This window comes from Pseudophryne corroboree, chromosome 1 (genome assembly GCF_028390025.1).
Source record: "Pseudophryne corroboree isolate aPseCor3 chromosome 1, aPseCor3.hap2, whole genome shotgun sequence".
NCBI lineage: Eukaryota > Metazoa > Chordata > Amphibia > Anura > Myobatrachidae > Pseudophryne > Pseudophryne corroboree.
The window spans coordinates 451,105,119-451,128,997 of record NC_086444.1 but is presented as its reverse complement, the minus strand read 5'-3'; the positions used below and the strand labels follow the sequence as shown (position 1 = coordinate 451,128,997).

Sequence of the window (23,879 nt, the reverse complement as noted above, 5' to 3'; positions counted from 1 at the left end):
GACTTTTTCCTTCTATTTTCCTCCCTGAATCTCTCTCTCCCTCCCCCTCTTCCTGTAACACAAATCTGGATCAGCTGCAACTACACTTCAGACACAGTCCATCCTTTGCACACATCAGGAGACACTCTGCTGGAAGACAGCCCGACTTTCCTCCAACCTCTAACCCTCTGCTTAGGATCCCTGAATTCCTCTCACCTCAGCTCACCTCTATCTGTACATTTACTTACCCAACTGTTGATAGACTCCCATACTACATCTGCAGTAATCTTGTCTAATTCCTCCAAAGACTTCTGGTCTTGTTTTTATTCCCTAAGATCCCCACAAACCCATTCAATTCAAATAATATAAGTTAACTTATATATCCCACACGTCCTCCTCCCACGTTAAACCCTAGGAGTACAGTATAAAAGAAAGACTCTCCCCTCTGTCCCTGTTTATCTCTCCCCTGTTTATCTTCTCTCCATCACTTTTACCTTCCTGTCCTTTCGTTGTGGCCGCTGCCTGGGGATGAGTGAATTGGAAGGAGCCAACAGCTCGGGCAGCTTTTCCCTGGATAAGGAATTCCTCAACTCATTGAAAGGACGGCTTCTGCTGGCAGAGCTGGTAAGTCACTGGCATCTCACCTTCACTGTCACAACTTTATACAACATTATTTTGGTATTTTAATTTTGATTATCACAATATATTTATTTAGAGAAATATATACATACAAATGTGTGTGAGTATATATATATATATATATATATATATGTGTATATATATATAGAATGGAAGGCGGCACTCAGGAGGCTTTCACAAACGTGGAAAACGTGCTTTAATGTGTATCATCAACGTTTCGGGAGGCGCACTCCCTACCTCAGGACACAGCAGTATTGCTGTGTCCTGAGGAAGGGAGTGCGCCTCCCGAAACGTTGATGATACACAGTAAAGCACGTTTTCCACGTTTGTGAAAGCCTCCTGAGTGCCGCCTTCCATTCTCCATATTCAGAGCCATCTTGCTTAAGGAGGGCACCGGAGCAGATTCCCTGCGGGATAGAGGAGTGCCAGACCAAGTGGAGTGTTGTATGTATATATATATATATATATATATATATATATATACATATATATAAAACAGTGGTTTGCGAACAATCTTACTTGAGATGGATATACAGTATATAGATATAAATAACAAAGGTAATCAGAAATCCCACATCCTGAGCTTGTAGAATTGCAGAAGATCTTACTTGGCAAGTCCTAGTTTATCCAACCACAGAACTTCTCACCTTCCTGTATAGGTCATGCAGAATATGCTATCTCTGTACAGTACTTTCATATAACTGCAATTTCTGTCTTCCAATACAGGTCCTCTGCTTTGTAATATTTATTTGTTTTGCTGCCTCCATTTCCTCCTATTTGGCAGCCCCACTGCTGGAACTTATCATCACACTCCTCTTCCTCATCCTTTTCTCAAGTCACTACTACCTGCGCCTCACCGCACTCAACTGGCCATGCACGGTGCGTAGATTACAGGAAATGTTTCAAAGGTTTTCTAATACATTCCTGACCAGTAGTTTTCATTTGTGTTAGAACATTTCAGGGTAGAATTGTAAGAAAGGAATTAAAATTTAGCTCTGAGTCTGTATGTGTAGTAAATGCTGATACACGGTATAGTCTGAGTCACTAGTAAATTGGAGAGGTTCTCTTGTGGAATAAAGTGCTCTGGATGTGGAATGGTGGTTCTGTATGGGTCCTAAAAGTATAATTTTATTCAGGACAATGCTAATGATTCTGAGTTCCACGCAGGTCCAAATGTGGCCTGTATGTGAATGGAATGGAATACGCAGGTACTAATGCATACAGGATCCCGGCAGTCAGAATACCGACACTGCTCAGGGGCCATTAGGGGAAGGTAAGTATACTTTCCTTGCCCCTGTCAGGATTACCCACCATCGGGATGCCACGGTCGGTATTCTGACCACCGGCATTCCGATCACTGGCATATTGATCCCAACCCATGCATACACATCTATGTGAATGTTCCTTCCCAGTTTTATCTGTGCATGGGTCAGAAGAAGAAATAAGGGAAGGAAGAGAAAAAAGGAGAAACACCTGAGAAGAAAGCAAGAGAACTAATTACACAGCTTAGTGAATTAACAAGCTCCATCTATGTGGCCTAGATAGGAAAAAGATTCTGTAAACAGGAGCCAAGATCCCCAAATAGCACTGAACACTCTAAATTTGTTAGCTCCTGACTTCATAAGATCGTCTATAGACAGAACTCCAGTCTGGAGAACCATTCCGCAATAGTTGGGGGAGTCAGAGATCTCCAGTGGACTAGGATGACAGCTTTGGCTGCACTGATTCAACGGTGACCTTTTGTAGGATGACAGAGGACCATTGGTCTTATTGAGAAGCCAGAAAACAGGTTCCAAGCTAACATCCCGGCCTACCATTTCTCTATACAGGGAAATCACCAAGTTCCAGAAGGGATGCAGTGCAAGACAATCCCACCAGCAAGTGTTGAGAACCCCTGGAACATTTCAGCAAGCACTGATGGGCATCTGTACCAGAGGGCCAGTGCCTTAAACTGAGTCTCCACTACCGAATAGCTAGCAGAGCAGGACATGGTAGTCTGGAAGATCTTGTCCCAATCTTTAGGATCCAGCTGGATACACAGATCATTCTCCCAGTCAGATGTGATGCGCGTTAATGTGGAGAAAGTATCCTTTATGAGAAGTTTATTGCCTGAGGAGAGAAAGGGTTGAGGACGATTCTGGGAGTGACAAAGCAATTCAAGCTGTCATGATTTTGATCTGAACTTAAGCCTAGCCCATGCTAGGTGCAGGCGATCTGTCAGAATGTGGCTTCCAGAATGCCAATGCACAACTCAGAATAGTGAGTAACTCAGGCTACACGCCCATGACACCTCCGACACACTCTGGAGACATTCTCTTGCGTTTGTATGTAGAAATGCCCATCTAGAAAGGACTAACATCTATGCGACTCCAAGTCATGCATACATTTAAAAAATGCTGCCGCATAAGAACTTGTGTGGGACTCAGAATTAGGCCCAATGTCTTCAATGGAGAGCACAGTGAGGGCACCAAAGCTTTTCTGTATGTACTTAGAGACACTGTTTTGCTTTCAGGATTTCCTGCGCTGTGTTTCTGCTGCTGTTATTTTTTTGGTAGTCTCAATTGTGGCTGCAGTTCGGAGTTCAGGAGATGGGGGAGCAATCACAGCAGCAGTGAGTATTTCCTTATACCTAATTTATATTTTTAGCGCCTCACTGTCTGTCCTTTTGTGTCAGTACAGCTTTAAATCCCATGGGAGCGTATGTAATAGGGTCCAAAGTTTGATGGAAGTGCGGGATGTCAGACAATCTCTGAAGTTTTTTTTCAAGCGCCAATCATTTACAATGCATAATGCCGCTTCAAAAAAACCTCCGATATTGGCCGGCATTCTGCAACTCAGGCAAAGTCAGACCCTATTACATATGGCCCATATGTCTAACTATATATTGTTTAATATATATATATATATATATATATATATATAAATGTTTTTATAGATCAGTGCGCTTATCCACCGTTCGGAAATCCCTTCTGACGGTCAACAGGTATCAGGATGCAGAGTCTTACTAAGTATCAATTCACAGTAAATTATCACAACTATTTAGTCCTGTGTACACTTTTCTTGGCGGGAGCTCGATTCTTCAGAAAATGACCTGGGTACATTCAGCCATAGATTTCTGCGAGAATAAAGAAGAACAAGCGCCTTATGGTGTAGTGTATATATATATATATATATATATATACACGTACGTATATGCACAAATAAAACTGTTAGCTAAGTGGTTTGGACCGTAGAACTCATCCTTGGCTCTTGTATAGGTTGCCTACTTCCATATTGAGTATAGTCAGGTGCACTGCATTGCTAGTGAATGATCTGCACAATCTTCCAGCTGATCATGGGTATAACTATAGTTGGTGCAAGGGGTGCCACTGCTATGGGGCCCGGAGGCTTGGGGGAGCCTGGACTAAGGTTAAAGTTGCAAACCAATTTCCCAGATTTGCCTGCGAAGAGATTGGGTCTGATCCATTGCCCAGCCTGAATTGTGTGACAGTACATTTTCAGTGACAGGCGTGTGTAGTGAATGTTATAATGGTAAGGGGGCACTGTGATGTGCACAATTTGAGCTGGATGCCTCTCTAATATGGCACAATATGAACTGGATGGCACTATAATGGGGCATAATCTGATCTGCTCATTGTAATGTGGGGGGCACTATAATGTTATATAATAAGAACTTGGGCACTGTTATGTGGCATAACATGAACTGGGGACACTGTATGTCATAATGAGAGTTGGAGATACTCTGTGGCATAATGTGTGCTGGCAGCCCATCAATGTGACAGTACATGAACTAGGACACAACTATGGTTCATAAAATAAACTGGGGCACTACTATTGTGCATAAATTTACCTAGGGCACTACTATGGTTCATAAAATAAACTAGCGCACTACTATGGTGCATAATATTACCTAGGGCACTACTGTGGTTCATAAAATAAACTAGGGCACTACTATGGTGCATAATATTACCTAGGGCACTACTGTGGTTCAGAAAATGAACCAGGGCACTATTATGTGGCATAAAAGTAACAACTGCTGCAGAGTGGTGTCTCTTTAGAACAGGCATGTCCAAACTGCGGCCCTCCAGCTGTCGTGAAACTACATATCGCAGCATGCCCTGACACAGTTTTGCTGTCAGAGAATGCTAAAGCTGTGTCAGGGCATGCTGGGATGTGTAGTTTCTCAACAGCTGGAGGGACGCAGCTTGGACATGCCTGCTTTAGAAGATTTGGGACAGAGATCCTTTCAATGTGTTTATTATGGGGTCCACAAAGTTCTGGTTATGCCCGTGTAGCTTATTATACGGTTCAGTATCTAAGCCAGGTGACTGTCCCCTCACTTATTTTTCTAAGGACAGAAAGATGCTAAGACACCCGGGTTGGTAATAAAATTGAGACTCTTGTCTTAGAACACACGAGAGTGCATCCCCACTTTGTGGACATCTTATATATATATATATATATATATATATATAGTGTGTGTGTGTGTGTGTGTGTGTGTGTGTGTGTGTGTGTGTGTGTGTGTGTGTGTGTGTGTGTGTGTGTGTGTGTGTGTGTGTGTGTGTGTGTGTGTGTGTGTGTGTGTGTGTGTGTGTGTGTGTATATATGGAGTGTTCTGGAAAAAATTTATATACTGTATTTATACATTTAATTGTCTTTTATTTTAAATCGCACATTTCTTACAGTCATACCCAGGATTAGAACCCATGACCTGTTACACTGACAGCAGACACTTTACTGATGGAGCTATTTGCTCCTGTGCAGGATGCATGAAAATTCTAACTATATGAAGTCAGGTGTAATTGTCAGAGAAGTATCTTCATATAGTTAAAATTCTCATATTTCCTATACAGGAGCAAACAGCTTCATCAGTAAGGTGGCTGCTTCCAGTGTAATAGGTTGTGGTTTCTAATCCTGGGTATGACACTTGTAAAATGTGTATATTCAGTATAATAAAGTGGGTGTGATGTGTAAGGTGCAGGGACCAGTGAGGAAGTCGGACACTGAAAAGACAGCGACAGCTATCAATTAACTTAATTCAATGGAGTCACAGGATGAGAGGAGAGGTGCCCCCCTTCAGAGCAGGAGCCCGGCGGCAGATGACTCCGTTGCCTCCCAGAGTTCTGCCTCTGACTGGGTATGTTGTCAGGTATATCTTTAATGAGGGGCGATGCAGAGATGAACACAAATCAGTTTTGCTGATGCATCTTGAGTGTTTTAGCAATGTACATGCTTCGGACCTGAGGGCACATATCTATGGACGACTCTTGAGTTGTACGCAAGTCACTCACATCACCACTTGTGGTGGAAGGAGCGGAATGTAGGCAAACTTTAATGAGGGGTTGGCAATGCAGCTGCATGCTTAGCAAAATTGAGTGTACAAGAAGTTACACCTGTTTTTAGACACATCTCATGCACCAATAAGGTTGAGAATAATGATGGTTATGATAACCAATATGGGCCTTGTGGTCACATATGTGCTAATATATGTATTTAGTTGAGTACCAATTCCATTTTTATGCAAAGTGTTAAAAGTTTTTTTCTGGAGCCATTCATGAAGTGTATATATATTTGTGCAATAGGAAAAAAAGAAAACAAAAATAACAAGTAGAAAAAAAAAGCCAGATTGAGTGGCACAATATATATTACTTGCCAGAGGCATCACCAAGGGGGTGCAGACCCTTCCAGAGTATGACATCAAACTGCCGACTCCTCAGTGACAGGGAGCTGGGTGCTGCACTTTGACACTTTAGCGCAGCGCCCATCTCCTGTCAATGAGTAGGAGCCGGCAGTACAGGGATAGTCTACTGGGGCAGCTAGAATAGTCCAGGAATGATAGGTACACCCCCGGAGTGATGTAAACAGGGGCTTCCTGCAAGGTCAGGCATCCTTTTCAGGTGCACGTGGGGGGGCTATTACCTGTACTGGGTTTCACTTACCCCGGTGCCACTATTGATCACTTTGCTTTTTAGACTTCACTGTGGCTTGCTTTTTTTGGAACCCATATCCCAATATCTCACTCTGGGGTCTATTTACTGAGCCTTGGATGGAGATAAAGTCAACAGAGATAAAGTACCAACCAATCAGCTCCCATATGTCATTTTTCAAACACAGCCTGTGGCATGGCTGTTAGGAGCTGATTGGCTGGTGGCATATGTACTAAGCAATGATAAAAGTGGAGAATTGAGCCAGTGGAGAAGTTGTCCATGGCAACCAATCAGCAATAACGTAACATTTATAATTTGCGTACTATAAAAATATACATAGCAGCTGATTGGTTGCCATGGGCAACTTCTCCACTGTCTCACTTCTCCACTTTTATCACTGCTTAGTACATGTCCCCAATCTCCGTCGACTTTATCTCCATCCAAAGGTTGGTAAATAGACCCCTATGATACAAAGTGTTCCAAACATAATAGTGTGTGGGGGACGAGGGGCAGTGGGCTGAACATGTTCCTTAAGGTGGAATTTAGGTGTGCTTTCTGAAACTAGCAATAAAATACATCTAGATGAAGGACTAGTACTTTCTTAGAGCAAATTTCTAGGTAAAGGGTATAATGATATAGAACTTATTTTAACTATACAAGCTATCAAGAACATACTCAGGAATAGTTCCTTAATGCTGAAAAAAGAATGAAATGACACAATGTACAGGTCCAGTCACATCCTCATCTGCAGTTGTAGGGAGTGCACGGGTATTGGGCCCTGAACTGGCAGAATTTCTGTGGCTCCTCTAATAACATTAGGGATTTCTTTGGGTCCAATATATTTGGTATCTAGTTTAACTGAATATTTGATGTTCTTGGTTGTTAAATTTAAAACCAGGAGTTATGTGACAATGCTTATGGAAAGGCAAATATAATAAAAAATAAGAATTTACTTACCGATAATTCTATTTCTCGTAGTCCGTAGTGGATGCTGGGGACTCCGTCAGGACCATGGGGAATAGCGGCTCTGCAGGAGACAGGGCACAAAAGTAAAAGCTTTAGGATCAGGTGGTGTGCACTGGCTCCTCCCCCTATGACCCTCCTCCAAGCCTCAGTTAGGATACTGTGCCCGGACGAGCGTACACAATAAGGAAGGATTTTGAATCCCGGGTAAGACTCATACCAGCCACACCAATCACACTGTACAACCTGTGATCTGAACCCAGTTAACAGCATGATAACAGCGGAGCCTCTGAAAAGATGGCTCACAACAATAATAACCCGATTTTTGTAACAATAACTATGTACAAATATTGCAGACAATCCGCACTTGGGATGGGCGCCCAGCATCCACTACGGACTACGAGAAATAGAATTATCGGTAAGTAAATTCTTATTTTCTCTAACGTCCTAAGTGGATGCTGGGGACTCCGTCAGGACCATGGGGATTATACCAAAGCTCCCAAACGGGCGGGAGAGTGCGGATGACTCTGCATCACCGAATGAGAGAACTCCAGGTCCTCCTCAGTCAGGGTGTGCCCCTGACCAAGTATCAGCTCGGCAAAGTTGTAAAGCCGAGACCCCTCGGGCAGCCGCCCAAGATGAGCCCACCTTCCTTGTGGAATGGGCATTTACATATTTTGGCTGTGGCAGGCCTGCCACAGAATGTGCAAGCTGAATTGTACTACACATCCAACTAGCAATCGTCTGCTTAGAAGCAAGAGCACCCAGTTTGTTGGGTGCATACAGGATAACAGCAAGTCAGTTTTCCTGACTCCAGCCGTCCTGGAAACTATATTTTCAGGGCCCTGACAACATCTAGCAACTTGGAGTCCTCCAAGTCCCTAGTAGCCGCAGGTACCACAATAAGCTGGTTCAGGTGAAACACTGACACCACCTTAGGGAGAAACTGGGGATGAGTCCGGACTCCGCAGCTCTGCCCTGTCCGAATGGACAATCAGATATGGGCTTTTTTTGAGACAAACGTCGCCAATTCTGACACTCGCCTGGCCGAGGCCAGGGCCAACAGCATGGTCACTTTCCCTGTGAGATATTTCAAATCCACAGATTTGAGCGGTTTAAACCAATGTGATTTTAGGAATCCCAGAACTACGTTGAGATCCCACAGTGCCACTGGAGGCACAAAAGGGGGTTGTATATGCAGTACTCCCTTGACAAACTTCTGGACTTCAGGAACTGAAGCCAATTCTTTCTGGAAGAAAATCGACAGGGCCGAAATTTGAACCTTAATGGACCCCAATTTGAGGCCCATAGACACTCCTGTTTGCAGGAAATGCAGGAAACGACCGAGTTGAAATTTCTTCATGGGGCCTTCCTGGCCTCACACCACGCAACATATTTTCGCCACATGTGGTGATAATGTTGTGCGGTCACCTCCTTCCTGGCTTTGACCAGGGTAGGAATGACCTCTTCCGGAATGCCTTTTTCCCTTAGGATCCGGCGTTCAACCGCCATGCCGTCAAACGCAGCCGCGGTAAGTCTTGGAACAGACATGGTACTTGCTGAAGCAAGTCCCTTCTTAGCGGCAGAGGCCATGAGTCCTCTGTGAGCATCTCTTGAAGTTCCGGGTACCAAGTCCTTCTTGGCCAATCCGGAGCCACGAGTATAGTTCTTACTCCTCTACGTCTTATAATTCTCAATACCTTGGGTATGAGAAGCAGAGGAGGGAAGACATACACCGACTGGTACACCCACGGTGTTACCAGAAACGTCCACAGCTATTGCCTGAGGGTCTTTTGACCTGGCGCAATACTTGTCCAGTTTTTTGTTCAGGCGGGACGCCATCATGTCCACCTTTGGTCTTTTCCAACGGTTCACAATCATGTGGAAGACTTCCCGATGAAGTCCCCACTCTCCCGGGTGGAGGTTGTCCACTCCCGGAATGAACACTGCTGACAGTGCTATCCCATGATTTTCCGCCCAGCGAAAAATCCTTGCAGTTTCTGCCATTGCCCTCCTGCTTCTTGTGCCGCCCTGTCTGTTTACGTGGGCGACTGCCGTGATGTTGTCCCACTGGATCAATACCGGCTGACCTTGAAGCAGAGGTCTTGCTAAGCTTAGAGCATTGTAAATTGCCCTTAGCTCCAGTATATTTATGTGGAGAAAAATCTCCAGACTTGATCACACTCCCTGGAAATTTTTTCCCAGTGTGACTGCTCCCCAGCCTCTCAGGCTGGCCTCCGTGGTCACCAGCATCCAATCCTGAATACCGAATCTGCGGCCCTCTAGAAGATGAGCACTCTGTAACCACCACAGGAGAGACACCCTTGTCCTTGGAGATAGGGTTATCCGCTGATGCATCTGAAAATGCGATCCGGACCATTTGTCCAGCAGATCCCACTGAAAAGTTCTTGCGTGGAATTTGCCGAATGGAATCGCTTCGTAATAAGCCATCATTTTTCCCAGGACTCTTGTGCAATGATGCACTGACACTTTTCCTGGTTTTAGGAGGTTCCTGACTAGCTCGGATAACTCCCTGGCTTTCTCCTCCGGGAGAAACACCTTTTTCTGAACTGTGTCCAGAACCATCCCTAGGAACAGCAGACGTGTCGTCGGAAATGGCTGTGATTTTGGATATTTAGAATCCACCCGTGCTGTCGTAGAACTACTTGAGATAGTGCTACTCCGACTTCCAACTGTTCTGTGGACCTTGCCCTTATCAGGAGATCGTCCAAGTAAGGGATAATTAAGACGCCTTTTCTTTGAAGAAGAATCATCATTTTTGGCCATTACTTTGGTAAAGACCCGGGGTGCCGTGGACAATCCAAACGGCAGCGTCTGAAACTGATAGTGACAGTTCCGTACCACGAACCTGAGGTACCCTTGGTGAGAAGGGCAATTTTGGACATGGAGGTAAGCATCCTTGATGTCCAGGGACACCATATAGTCCCCTTCTTCCTGGTTCGCTATCACTGCTCTGAGTGACTCCATCTTGATTTGAACCTTTGTATGTAAGTGTTCAAAGATTTCCCATTTAGAATAGGTCTCACCGAGCCGTCTGGCTTCAGTACCACAATATAGTGTGGAATAATACCCCTTTCCTTGTTGTAGGAGGGGTACTTTGATTATCACCTGCTGGGAATACAGCTTGTGAATTGTTTCCAATACTGCCTCCCTGTCGGAGGAAGACGTTGGTAAAGCAGACATCAGGAGCCTGCGAGGGGGAGACGTCTCAAATTTCCAGTCTGTACCCCTGGGATACTACTTGTAGGATCCAGGGGTCCACTTGCGAGTGAGCCCACTACGCGCTGAAACTCTTGAGATGACCCCCCACCGCACTTGAGTCCGCTTGTACGGCCCCAGCGTCATGCTGAGGACTTGGCAGAAGCTGTGGAGGGCTTCTGTTCCTGGGAATGGGCTGCCTGCTGCAGTCTTCTTCCCTTTCCTCTATCCCTGGGCAGATATGACTGGCCTTTTGCCCGCTTGCCCTTATGGGGACGAAAGGACTGAGGCTGAAAAGACGGTGTCTTTTTCTGCTGAGATGTGATTTGGGGTAAAAAAGGTGGATTTTCCAGCTGTTGCCGAGGCCACCAGGTCCCATGGACCGACCCCAAATAACTCCTCCCCTTTATACGGCAATACTTCCATGTGCCGTTTGGAATCTGCATCACCTGACCACTGTCGTGTCCATAAACATCTTCTGTATGGACATCGCACTTACTCTTGATGCCAGAGTGCAAATATCCCTCTGTGCATCTCGCATATATAGAAATGCATCCTTTAAATGCTCTATAGTCAATAAAATACTGTCCCTGTCAAGGGTATCAATATTTTCAGTCAGGGAATCCGACCAAGTCACCCCAGCGCTGCACATCCAGGCTGAGGCGATCGCTGGTCGCAGTATAACACCAGTATGTGTGTATATACCTTTTTAGGATATTTTCCAGCCTCTCAGCTGGCTCCTTGAGGGCGGCCCTATCTGGAGACGGTACCGCCACTTGTTTTGATAAGCGTGTGAGCGCCTTATCCACCCTAAAGGGTGTTTCTCAACGCGCCCTAACTTCTGGCGGGAAAGGGTATACCGCCAATAATTTTCTATCGGGGGAAACCCACGCATCATCACACACTTCATTTAATTTATCTGATTCAGGAAAAACTACAGGTAGTTTTTTCACACCCCACATAATACCCTTCTTGTGGTACTTGTAGTATCAGAAATATGTAACACCTCCTTCATTGCCCTTAACATGTAACGTGTGGCCCTAAAGGAAAATACGTTTGTTTCTTCACCGTCGACACTGGAGTCAGTGTCCGTGTCTGTGTCGACCGACTGAGGTAAATGAGCGTTTTACAGCCCCTGACGGTGTTTGAGACGCCTGGACAGGTACTAATTTGTTTGCCGGCCGTCTCATGTCGTCAACCGACCTTGCAGCGTGTTGACATTATAACGTAATTCCTTAAATAAGCCATCCATTCCGGTGTCGACTCCCTAGAGAGTGACATCACCATTTCAGGCAATTGCTCCGCCTCCTCACCAACATCGTCCTCATACATGTCGACACACACGTACCGACACACAGCACACACACAGGGAATGCTCTGATAGAGGACAGGACCCCACTAGCCCTTTGGGGAGACAGAGGGAGAGTTTGCCAGCACACACCAAAAACGCTATAATTATACAGGGACAACCTTTATATAAGTGTTTTTCCCTTATAGCATTTTAATATATATATATACATATCGCCAAATAAGTGCCCCCCCTCTCTGTTTTAACCCTGTTTCTGTAGTGCAGTGCAGGGGAGAGCCTGGGAGCCTTCCCACCAGCATTTCTGTGAGGGAAAATGGCGCTGTGTGCTGAGGAGAATAGGCCCCGCCCCCTTTTCGGCGGGCTTCTTCTCCCGTTTTTCTGAGACCTGGCAGGGGTTAAATACATCCATATAGCCCCCAGGGGCTATATGTGATGTATTTTTAGCCAGAATAAGGTACTATCATTGCTGCCCAGGGCGCCCCCCCCCAGCGCCCTGCACCCTCAGTGACCGCTGCTATGAAGTGTGCTGACAACAATGGCGCACAGCTGCAGTGCTGTGCGCTACCTTATGAAGACTGAAGAGTCTTCTGCCGCCGTTTCTGGACCTCTTCACTTTTCGGCATCTGCAAGGGGGTCGGCGGCGCGGCTCCGGGACGAACCCCAGGGTGAGACCTGTGTTCCGACTCCCTCTGGAGCTAATGGTGTCCAGTAGCCTAAGAAGCCAATCCATCCTGCACGCAGGTGAGTTCACTTCTCTCCCCTAAGTCCCTCGTAGCAGTGAGCCTGTTGCCAGCAGGACTCACTGAAAATAAAAAACCTAACAAACTTTTACTCTAAGCAGCTCTTTAGGAGAGCCACCTAGATTGCACCCTTCTCGGCCGGGCACAAAAATCTAACTGAGGCTTGGAGGAGGGTCATAGGGGGAGGAGCCAGTGCACACCACCTGATCCTAAAGCTTTTACTTTTGTGCCCTGTCTCCTGCGGAGCCGCTATTCCCCATGGTCCTGACGGAGTCCCCAGCATCCACTTAGGACGTTAGAGAAATGGTACTTCTGTTTAGAAGCGGCATCTTGTAATGAAGATTGCACTCACTCCCAAATTGGTTTACGCGAGAAGCTCTAGCGTCTGTATCTGGAATATCTCTCAAATGAGCAAGTGTGAAGTAATAGAACCCGGGGTAACTTCCACAAAAAAAGGAAGAGTTTCCTGTATAAATGTTGAAAGTTTTTTTTTCTGAGCAAATTCTGCCCAAATCAAGTAATCATACCCATCCAGTAATTGAACAGATATATAGCATCTAAAATATTGTTCCAGTGACTTGTTGAATTATTTCTGACCATTCCATTTTGGAAGAAAGAAATGTTGATATGTAGTTAAATGGTTAATCGCTACTTGCTGTCTTTTAACCGTGTGTTATTGTGCATGACTCATCTGTCTAACATTACATGTCTGAGTAAATATTATTCACCAAATGTAAAAGTTTGAGTGTCTAGACTCTGGGTGCAAGACTTGTTTACATGCCTCTATAAAAGTGTCTGCATGTGCACAAGTCTGACACTGTGTTATTGGAGCGCCACAGTGCTATACAGCTGTACAGTATTTGGCCCAAGAGAGATTGATAACTTATCGTATTGACTGCTGTTTGTTCTCTATCATTTGTATCCTGTTATATTCAATAAAACCTACTCTGGTTTGGATGTGTACCATGGGCATTCAACCTCAGCCCTCCAGCTGCTGTGTAACTACACATCCCATCATGCTCTGCAACAGTTTTGCTATTATGGAATGCTAAAACTGAGACAGGGCATGCTGGGATGTGTACCCGGAAGAGCGGGTGCACACTCAGACAGCACAGTCACTGTGTTTGAGAAGCTACTGTCACTCTGAGGCTGTCCTATTTGGACAAGATGGCTCACACTCCTGTTGGGCACTAAGTGCATATCCTTGGGCCCCCTCGGATCCTTGGGGCCCTGGACAGGTGTCCCCTTTGACCCCTCTGTCGCCGGCTCTGACCTCACCTGAGATAGTGAGTACAGAAGATAGAATATTAGTAATTAGTAAGGGCTCTTTTAGGTAGACTGATTTTAGGATTATAGTAGGTAAGTAAAATGGATTAGGATTATAGTAGGTAAGTAAGTAAAATGTTTCCTAGTTGGTTTTTAAAATATTATGAGCAATAATTACATACTTAGTGCGATCAGGGCATAATATTTGTGGCCAAAATCACATTGTAGTATGCAATTATTCCACCCGAATGTATCACTCTACACCCACAGGGACAGGTGCTTTGAAAGTAGTCCATTCCTGCAGTGTGTTCATGGTGAATCCGGACTCCTGTGCATGCTCGGCCTAATGACCACGCATATGCAGCGGCCATTGCTGAGGAGGGTTCTGGTTACTGTTGCGAAGTGTAGCCCATAGGCTACAACAGGCTGGCGCATCGCATCCCCCATAGGTTTTCTATGGGAGCTGCGACTGCTGTCGGAAATGGAGGGATCGCAGCAGATATCAGAGATACTTGCTATGGTCCCTCAGTCATACATGCTGGTGATACTGAATATTTATGGGTATACCCAAAAATGTGTTTTTGAGGAATATGCCGCAAATATTTTAAGATAAATAGGCCCTCGTGTAATCCACAAATATTGTTCCAGGGTTTGGTTTACTAATTACATCTGTCCATTACATTGTGATAGATTATAATAAAGACAAGTTGTAATCGTTGTGACCCTGACAGAAATAGCTGTTTCTGGACACCAATGTAACTGATCAATATGATTTAAGAAAAATTGCACTGTATCAGGGGAAGACAGCAATTCAAGGGGAAAGACAGCAATTCATTAAAGGGAATGGGTTATTTATTAAATAAAACTATCAACACGCTGAGGTTTAATTGTAACCATAAAACTTGGGAAGCTTGGTAATGAAATACAAAGAAATGGATTGCCGTGACCCCAAGGATATAAGCAACGGCTGCAGAAGGCAAATGCAAAGTCTTGGCCCTCGCACAGACTGGCAGGTAGTTTATATGACAGTCCCCCGTCTAAGATAGAAATTGCCACCTTTGCATCGTGGAGACTAAAGAACTTTTTCCTTATAACTCCAAGTGGACACATAAACAAGATCAAAAGTTAGAGCAACCTGTCAGGTTACAGACTGAGCTCAGGAGAAAAAGTATGAATCCTGGGGAAAGCATGACTGTTATGCTTAGCGTTAGAAACTTGTGTCCAGAATGGAGTGCCCAAAATATTCTCAGGTGGCAACATGGAATCAATGGAGATCTGATGATAATTCCTCAAATTGGTGAGAAAGAGTGTCAGCTTTTTGTTATTGCACGTCCATGATCTGCAGGTAAAATGAAACCTGCTGATGAAAAAGACTTATCTGGCTTTCCATGAGCAGTTCTCAATTACCTACTGAACAATTTTGCTAAAGCTAGAGGAGTTTCTTTGAAAAGAATGTGCAGCATGCATCTTCTATTTTTGTATAACAATCTGGCAAGGATACCAGTAGGTTTATGCAACGAAACGCATTAGATATATATTACCAGTAAACTTTGGGACCATCTGTTATATTTCCCAGTGTTTGGATTTAAGTAACTTGATCAGAAATGCCAATGTCACAGAGGAAACATAATTTGTAAAAAGTGCTAATAGACAGCTATCTAAGTCAGGACTTGGACTGGTAACATTTACACGCACCTATCTTTTATGAGTAATGCCAGGATCCCGAATCCCGGGATCCTGACTTGGTATCAGGGACGTGCAATGAGGCAAATAGCTCTGGAGGCACTAGCTAGTACCAGAGCCAGATTTACACACAATGGGGGGTCATTCCGACCTGATCGTAGCTGTGCTAAATTTAGCACAGCTACGATCATCTTCCCTGACATGCGGAGGGACGCCCAGCACAGGGCTAGTCTGCCCCGCATGTCAGTCCCTACCCCACCGCACAAGTACAAAAGCATCGCAAAGCGGCGATGCTTGTGTACTTGTAGAGTAACTCCCAGCCAGCGCAGCTCCTGCGGCTGGCCGGGAGATACTCGTCGCTGCCCGGCTCGCAGTGGCTGCGTGTGACATCACGCAGCCGCTGCGGCCCACCCCCTGCACGGTCCGGCCACACCAGCGTTGGCTGGACCACGCCCACAAAACGTCAGCCAAACGCCACTGTGCCGCCTCCTCCCGCCCAGCGACCACCTCTGCCTGTCAACCAGGCAGAGGCGATCGCTAGGCAATGACAGCCATCGGCTGTCAGCCATGCGCCGGTGCACTGTGGTACCAGCGCATGCGCAGTTCTGACCTGAACGCTACGCTGCGAAGAACTGCAGTGAGCGTTCAGGTCAGAATGACCCCCAATATATGAGCCAAAGGGTGCATGCGGGCATTATACACAGTGGCAGGAGTATATAATGAAGGAAATTTGATCAGTTTTGATCAGAGTTGTACAGAAAAGATAGGCAGGGGAGGCACTGCCTCACCTGTCATAGACTTTTTTTACGCCAGAGTTTTGACTATAAAAATGATTAGAATAATACAAAAAAGATATTTCTAACATATTCTTTGTATTTTTCATATACATTATGTAGTCAAAACACTGGATTATATGTTAGTATAACAGGAAAGGCTCTGCCTCACCGCAGCACACATCACTGCTGGATCCCCATACATTTTACTGCATTGTGATACAGTATGATTTCATGCACTAGCTGGCACGTATTAAATCATCTAGATGTGATCTACATCTGTGCATTTAAATACTGCAGACAGTGTTGATCGGCAAAGAAAATAATGTACTACATACAGAACAATTCATCTGTCCATTACTGGGGATTTTCATAAGGTCTTTATAATAATTGATATAATATTGTAAAACAGGTACTGAAAATAAGGACTCTAAAGGTGGGTACACACTAGAGCGACGGGGATTCGTTCCAACGTCGGAATGAATCCCGTCAGTCCTAGATCGTGTGTACATACTAGGGCGATGTTACTGAAGGTTGGAACAAACATGTTCCGTCCTTCATTAGCATAATACAGGACGCTAGCGACAACGCTTGGTTTTATGTCCATCACTAGCGTCTGTGGGAGTGCGCAATCCCCCATACACACTGAGCGATGTAGGTAATATATCATTATGAAACGGCATATTGTGCCAACATCGCTGTAGTGTGTATCCAGCTATAGGCAGGTTTTCCGGTGAAACACAGCATCAGACACTGCAGAGAGCATACACAGGCTTGGGCCTGGTCACACAGGTACATAACTTAAAATGAACAAATGAAATTAAAAGTCATAGCACTCCCCTTGCTCAACAACCTGCAGCCACCATCCACCAAGCTCCCCTGGCACAGCCAATGGTCCAGAGACCCTGGCAATACAAAACTGCATCCTATTCGCTGGCCTCTAACAGGCATCAGTGCAATGTGCAGTGGGTATATGGGAGTTTTAATCTCCTCTCCTACTTCTGACTTCCTGCTGGCCCTGGGTGCACTGGAAAACCTGGACTTCTATTTTTCCACTTAGAGCTGTGCATTCCAAAAAGAGTGGAGTTCCAAATTACTAATGCAGGTGGAGAATGTGCAGGTCTTATTTTTCTCTCTTCTGAAGGGAGGTGATCCCACAAAAATGTGGACTATTGTTGTGAGACACAAACCCTCTAACCACAATATATATTCAGACATTACTCAGTGGATGATGTAGTTAATATACCAGCTGTCGATCCCGGCGTTCAGGATCCCGACGCTGGAATCCCGACAGCCGGTAAAATGCTGGCAGTCGTAATACTGGCCGCTCCCCGTTATTTCCACTCAGGTGGTAGGTCCACGCCACCACCAGAGGGAGAATAGAACCCGTGGTGAGCAAAGCTCTACACTGGGCCCAAAGCATGGCGAGCACAGCCTGTATTGTGGCTGGGGGGATCCTGACAGCCGGCATCCCGTCAGCTGGGATATCATACTGAACCCCTCAGTGGAGCTGTATCTTTGTTGTTATATTGTAGCAGGTCTTTCTGAGTGACAGTTGTACTTTTTATTCAAATTCTTTTATATGCCATTATTATGATTATGTATTTTTTTTATTAATATTTCATACTTTTTTAATGAAATCAAGTACTGTATAGTCCTGTTTTTTGCTTTATACTTGAAAAATGTGACTACTATTTAAAAGCCCTTAATCCAATGACATCGCTGATGTCCTCTTCCTTTCTCAGCTATTCGGATTTATACTGGTTGGTGTATTCTCATATGATGCGTTCACAATTTACAAGACAGAAATCACAGAAAGAGCAGCTGAGTCCAGAGATGGTAAGCACTCATCATCCTCGTACACATATGGGGCGCATTCCCAGTTGTACAGAATGTACATCTAAATCGCTAAATGCACCCTTAAAAATGCTTTTTGCTTAGCTTGCAGAGCTGGCCGTATCGCAAGATGCCTACAGATCAGCAAGGGTAGCATATTTGAAGATGATTGTATGAACCTAGTTTACTCCAGAAGATGTGTCCTGACAGTATTATTATTTAATACTAACACTATTAGTAGGGATTCAGATGCACTCAGCCAATCAGAAAGATCCACTGATCATCATCATCATTAGTTTGCATGTGCATACATGCGTATCTCTATTGGGCAGTATGGAATGTATTTTGTGTGAGCATGCATATACTTTACTTTGCCTAGGCTTCCACCTTCTCCTCCAAAACCCTGTTTCACCTCCTGAGCACAAGAAGTGTACTGTAGGTGCAAAAAAACTTCCCAGTGGCCATAGGGATGTATGGGTAAGAGATTTGGGCATGCAGAAGCAGTAGAAAAAAAATTCTTGTGTAAGAAAGGCACAAATTGTGTTTACAGCCAACTTAACATGAACCCCTGTATGCTTAATGTATGTATATACAGCTCACACTCTGCAAAGTGCTAACCTTAAAGGCATGCTGTGCCTTATTCCTCAGGAAAAGGAAATGATGACAATATACCCCAAGACATGCTCTATAACTACATAGAACTAACATCTCCTGCAGGGATGTACAATATGACATATTCTCGCATACAAATACAGAGGGGTAAACGTAAAAGGGTCCGAATTGCCTGAGTTCCTGGATTTCATCCGAGAATGTCTGTATTGTTAAAGCAGCAATCATTTTAAAGGCAAAATCAGGCCGTTTTAAAAATACATCCTTTCTTGGACGAATCATGGACCTCCTGCAACTCGGACCCTATTACATTTAACCCAGAGAGTTTGCAATCTAGATCTCATATTTAAATAAAAGAGACATTCTTAACAAAACACGCTTACATGATATTATGCATTATACAAACAATGCCCATTCTGGTAATTATTTGGTCTTCCGTTCCACATGGGTTGGGTTCGGGATATGGGCATTCAGGATCCCAGCGGTCAGCATGCCGATGCCAGGATCCCTGCCGGCAGGGGGGCGAGCACAATGAAACCACTTGCGGGCTCGCTGCGCTCAACACGCTGTGGGCTCGGTGGCTCGCAGCACTTGCCACAGGTTCTATTCCTGCTGTATGGACACCCATGAGTGGAAATAGCCCCCGGCCTCCTGCTGGCTGGGATCATGGCGTCGGTATGCTTACCGCTGGGATCCCGACCGCCGGGATCGTGACTACATCCCCTTCCACATGACTAGTGCCAGTGGGTCTAATTATCAAAAGCACCAAAGCCAAAAAATCCTGTGAAAACAAGGAGCAGAAGCTTTCGGTGGAGGCATTCTGCGATGCAGCATATTTATCATGGTTTGCAGCAGGATTTGTATTCCGCTGTTGATGAATCTGGAAATGTAAGCCAAGTATGGAAATTCACTTAAGGTGAGCATGTGGGAGCTGGGTATCCAGGTAGACAATTGACTGGCCTGGCAAGCAGTAAGACTACTCTGCTGGCGGTCAGTGACCCTGGGGAACTGAGGATAGAGCAACAATATAAAATCTTCATTTAAGAGGTGTCTTGATGAAACGCCCCATAGGTCTGACGAGAGTTATGGTAATAGCAGAAGCGGGCTTAATCTAATGATGTAATACAATGCAGTCTATATACCTGTTATAAATGATTTCATCAGTTTTGAGTAAAATATAGGAAGTCATATAATGTACTGATGATAGTTACCACCCTCCCCATAAAGATTACACTTTACAAACGACATCAACCTCTGCAGAAGGCTAGGACAGGTACCGTGTCTAATTATTCATTGTTATCACTTTCCAGACCATAATTTGCTTATTTGTGTCTTAGGTGCTGGTGATGCGTAATGACCACCCAAGAGGAATGGAAATTGACACAAGGGGACATAACGCAGATATTTTGATAATTCATGATTATTTTCATCATCATAAAGGATCCAAAACTAATTTTCAATAAACCTTCCACTGGTTCTCTTATCTCAGTATACTGTATATTCACACTCTTCTAATGAGCCAATACAACCAAGTGCACTTGTTGCAGAGGGGTGTGGTATGGTATGCCGGCGGCCGGGCTCCCGGGGACCGGCATACCGACAGCGTGGTGAGCGCAAATGAGCCCCTTGCGGGCTCGCTGCGCTTTCCATGCTGCGGGCACGCTGCGCTCGCCACGCTGCGGGCACAGTGGCGCGCTATGCGCGCCATGCTATTTATTCTCCCTCCAGGGGGGTCGTGGACCCCCACGAAGGAGAAAAACTGTCGGTATGCCGGCTGGGGGCCCTGCTCGCAAGCTTACAATCTATAGAGAAATAGGCATTGATACACAAGGATAGATGCTACCTATTTCATAATGGTCCACCAGATTGCTAGGTTCTTAATGGGTTGTATGATATGATCACCAAGGTTGGCCAAGTGTCAGGAGGGTGCGAGAGTTGTGATGTTAGTGTATTAGAATGCTTAATATTTGTAGACACTCCCTTACTAATATGTGTAAGCCTGAATCTTCAGTGATGGTCCCTGGGACCAGGGGGATGCTGAGAAGTGGGTGGTCCAGTGTGCAGTGTGTCTGGAGTTGGTGATGGAATAAAACAGCACAGCTGTGAACTCACATGTCTCTGTGTCCTTATGACTGGATTTACAAACAAATGAACAAAACATGGTGTCAGAAGAAGTTTAACTTGGACTGCTAGTGCTCTCAGAGTGTGAAAGAATCTTGCAGAAGTCTGTAAGGCTGTGAAGCAAAGCCTGCCGTGTGTTCCTCTCTTCAAACAGTGAGTAACCATGGATAAACTGGCTCCTCCAACCGGCATGCTGATGTCTGGTAACTTGTCTGAAAACTGGAAAAGATTTAAGCAAAGGTTTAATATATATCTTGCTGCATGTGGAGCTGATACAGAGGCTGACAAAACTAAGGCATCCATTTTCCTCCATGTGATAGGAGAGGATGTGCTGGACATTTATAATAGTTTTCAGTTTGCTGAGGGGCAGAATGTGGTGCTATCTTCTATAATGCAATAGTTTGAAGATTACTTTGTGCCAAGGAAAAATGTGACATATGAAAGATATAAGTTTTTCACATTTGATCAGAAGTCTGTAGATGGATTTGATCAGTATGTTACAGTGCTGCAATCACTCAGTAAAACCTGTGAGTTTGGTGATTTAAAGGATTCACTGATTAGAGATTGTATTGTCTGTGGAATACCTGATAATGGACACAGAGACTGCTGAGAGAGCAATACCTAACATTAGATAAGGCAGTGACTATGTGTAGATCTGCAGAAATAACTAGATTTCAAGCGAAAACGTTACACAAGGAAGTTGATGCTGCTGTCCATGTAGTGCAGAAAACAGAGCCAAGCAAACCTCCATTCTCAAGAATGAAGCAGTCTAAGCCACAGTCTAACAAGGAAATGTGTGGTAGATGTGGAAATGCTCACAATCCTAAAATGTGCTCGGCTTATGGTAAAACCTGCATGTAATGTGGTAGACTTAATCACTTTGCCAAATGCTGTAAAATGAAAAGTGAAACAACCAATGTGCATGCTTTTAAACAAACAGAGGAATTCTTTGTGGATTGCATTGAACTTTACAGTGCAGATAAGAAAGAATGGATTGTCCCTTTAACTGTGAACGAGATTGTCATTCCCTTTAAGCTTGATACTAGTGCGCAGGTGTATTTAATATCGTTTCAAGACTATAAGACTTTTAGAGTAAAACCTAAAATTCATCCAGCCAAAGTGAAAGTTACAGGGTACACTGGGGAGGAAATTCCTGTGAAAGGTACATGCTTAGTGACACTGAAATATAAGGGACAACAGTTTAAAACATCTCTACTGATTGTGGATAAAAATGTGCAACCAATTCTAGGATTAAGTTCCTGTGAGAAACTAAGCTTGCTAAAGAAAGTTTTTATGGTGACATCACAAGTAGAAGATGACTGCAAATCGATGTTTACAGAATACAGAGACTTGTTTGAAGGTCTAGGTTGTTTGCCTGGGGAGCATAAAATAAATGTAGACACACAAGTTTCTTCAGTGATACACCCCTGTAGAAAAGTGCCGTTTGCTCTGAGAGAAAAACTGAAACAAGAGTTAAATCGCATGGAAGCTGTTAGGCGCCGGGGTCCGCGATGTCCTCGCGGGCCGGCGCCTAGCAACTAGGGACGCCGTGCGTGCGTAGCCGCCGGCTCCCTAGCAACACAGGGACGCCGAGCGGCTGAGCCGCCTGGACCCTGGCAACGGGGACGCCATGGACGGACCGCGTTCCCCATTGCAGGGTCAGATTTCAACATACACGCTGGTCTTGTGGGCGTGCAGCAGGGCAGCTGCACAGCATTTGGGGCAATTAGACTGGGGGCATCTGATTGGAGGACTCTTTGTTAAATGCTTCTCAGTGCTTCACACAGATGCCGGTAATAGCTTCCTGCATGCTGTTTTGGTTTGCTGAACGTCTGTTCCAGTCCTGCTGTGTCCGGTCATTCCTGTCCTCAGAAGTCCTGTATCTTGGAGTTGTCATCTCATCCCAAGAAGTCGTTTGGTCCCCTGTAGTCCTCAACGATCACCAGAGAATATCGAGTGGTGTTCGTGAGTTGCGGCTCTGCCGTGTGTTGCGGCTCAGCCGCTTTATCTTTATATTCTGTTTCGGAGCATTTGCGGAGGGTTCCGCTTCCACAAGTCCTCTCCGGAACTCGGCGGTGCCGGGTAGGAGAGTGGACAAGTGGATATTTTGGTTGTCCTTTTCCCTGGCGGTTTTTCCGCACATATTCTAGTTTCCAGTTAGCTTGTAGCCCCTGGCCTGGTTGTTTAGTCAGAGGGCCCCTTGTTATCACCCTGTCTCGGATTTCCCTTTGTCTCCCATTAAGACCTGAGGGGGCATCGGAGTTGGGCAGACATAATCCGCCCTTCAAACGCGGCTGCCATGGGCTCAAGCAACCATAGTCTCGCAGGGGATTTCTGACAGCACGGGCGAGACAACGGAGTTAGGGCGCCAGGGGCTATTTTCCATTCCTGCTCCCTTCCCCAGCATTACGTTCCAGTGCTCCGGTCCTTGCAATAAGATCTCCTCAGACCAGAGTGCTGGAATCATAACATTATTACCGGCCATACCAAAAACTAAAATTAAACAGGGTTTAATTTTTTCTCATTCAGTTTTTGTTAAAGTTTTTTGGCCTCATGAATCCGACAGGTTTAGGGCCAAATCCTAGCCAGCTTAGTCAATCAGATTCAAGAACTTACTCAGATGGTTCAGGATCTTTCTCTTCGGGTGAGGTCGCAGGAAGATCTTTTGCAAGCCTCCCCAAAGGTAGTCCCTGAACCAAAGATGCATTTGCCTGACCGTTTTTCTGGTGATAGAAAAGAATTTTTTTATTTTAAAGAATCCTGTAAACTTTATTTTCGTTTAAGACCTACTTCCTCTGGTACTGAATCTCAGCGG

The 23,879-nt window shown here is 45.0% G+C and overlaps 1 protein-coding gene across 1 annotated transcript; it reads left to right on the top strand.

The window, feature by feature from the left end:
* Positions 1 to 20,426, top strand: CMTM5 (CKLF like MARVEL transmembrane domain containing 5). Its single transcript, XM_063914273.1, has 5 exons — positions 1 to 603; positions 1,345 to 1,497; positions 3,131 to 3,229; positions 18,244 to 18,337; positions 20,281 to 20,426. Exons 1-5 carry the CDS (start codon positions 508 to 510, stop codon positions 20,295 to 20,297), a joined length of 459 nt encoding a protein of 152 aa, XP_063770343.1. The 5' UTR covers positions 1 to 507; the 3' UTR covers positions 20,298 to 20,426.
* The last annotated feature ends 3,453 nt before the right edge of the window (positions 20,427 to 23,879 follow it).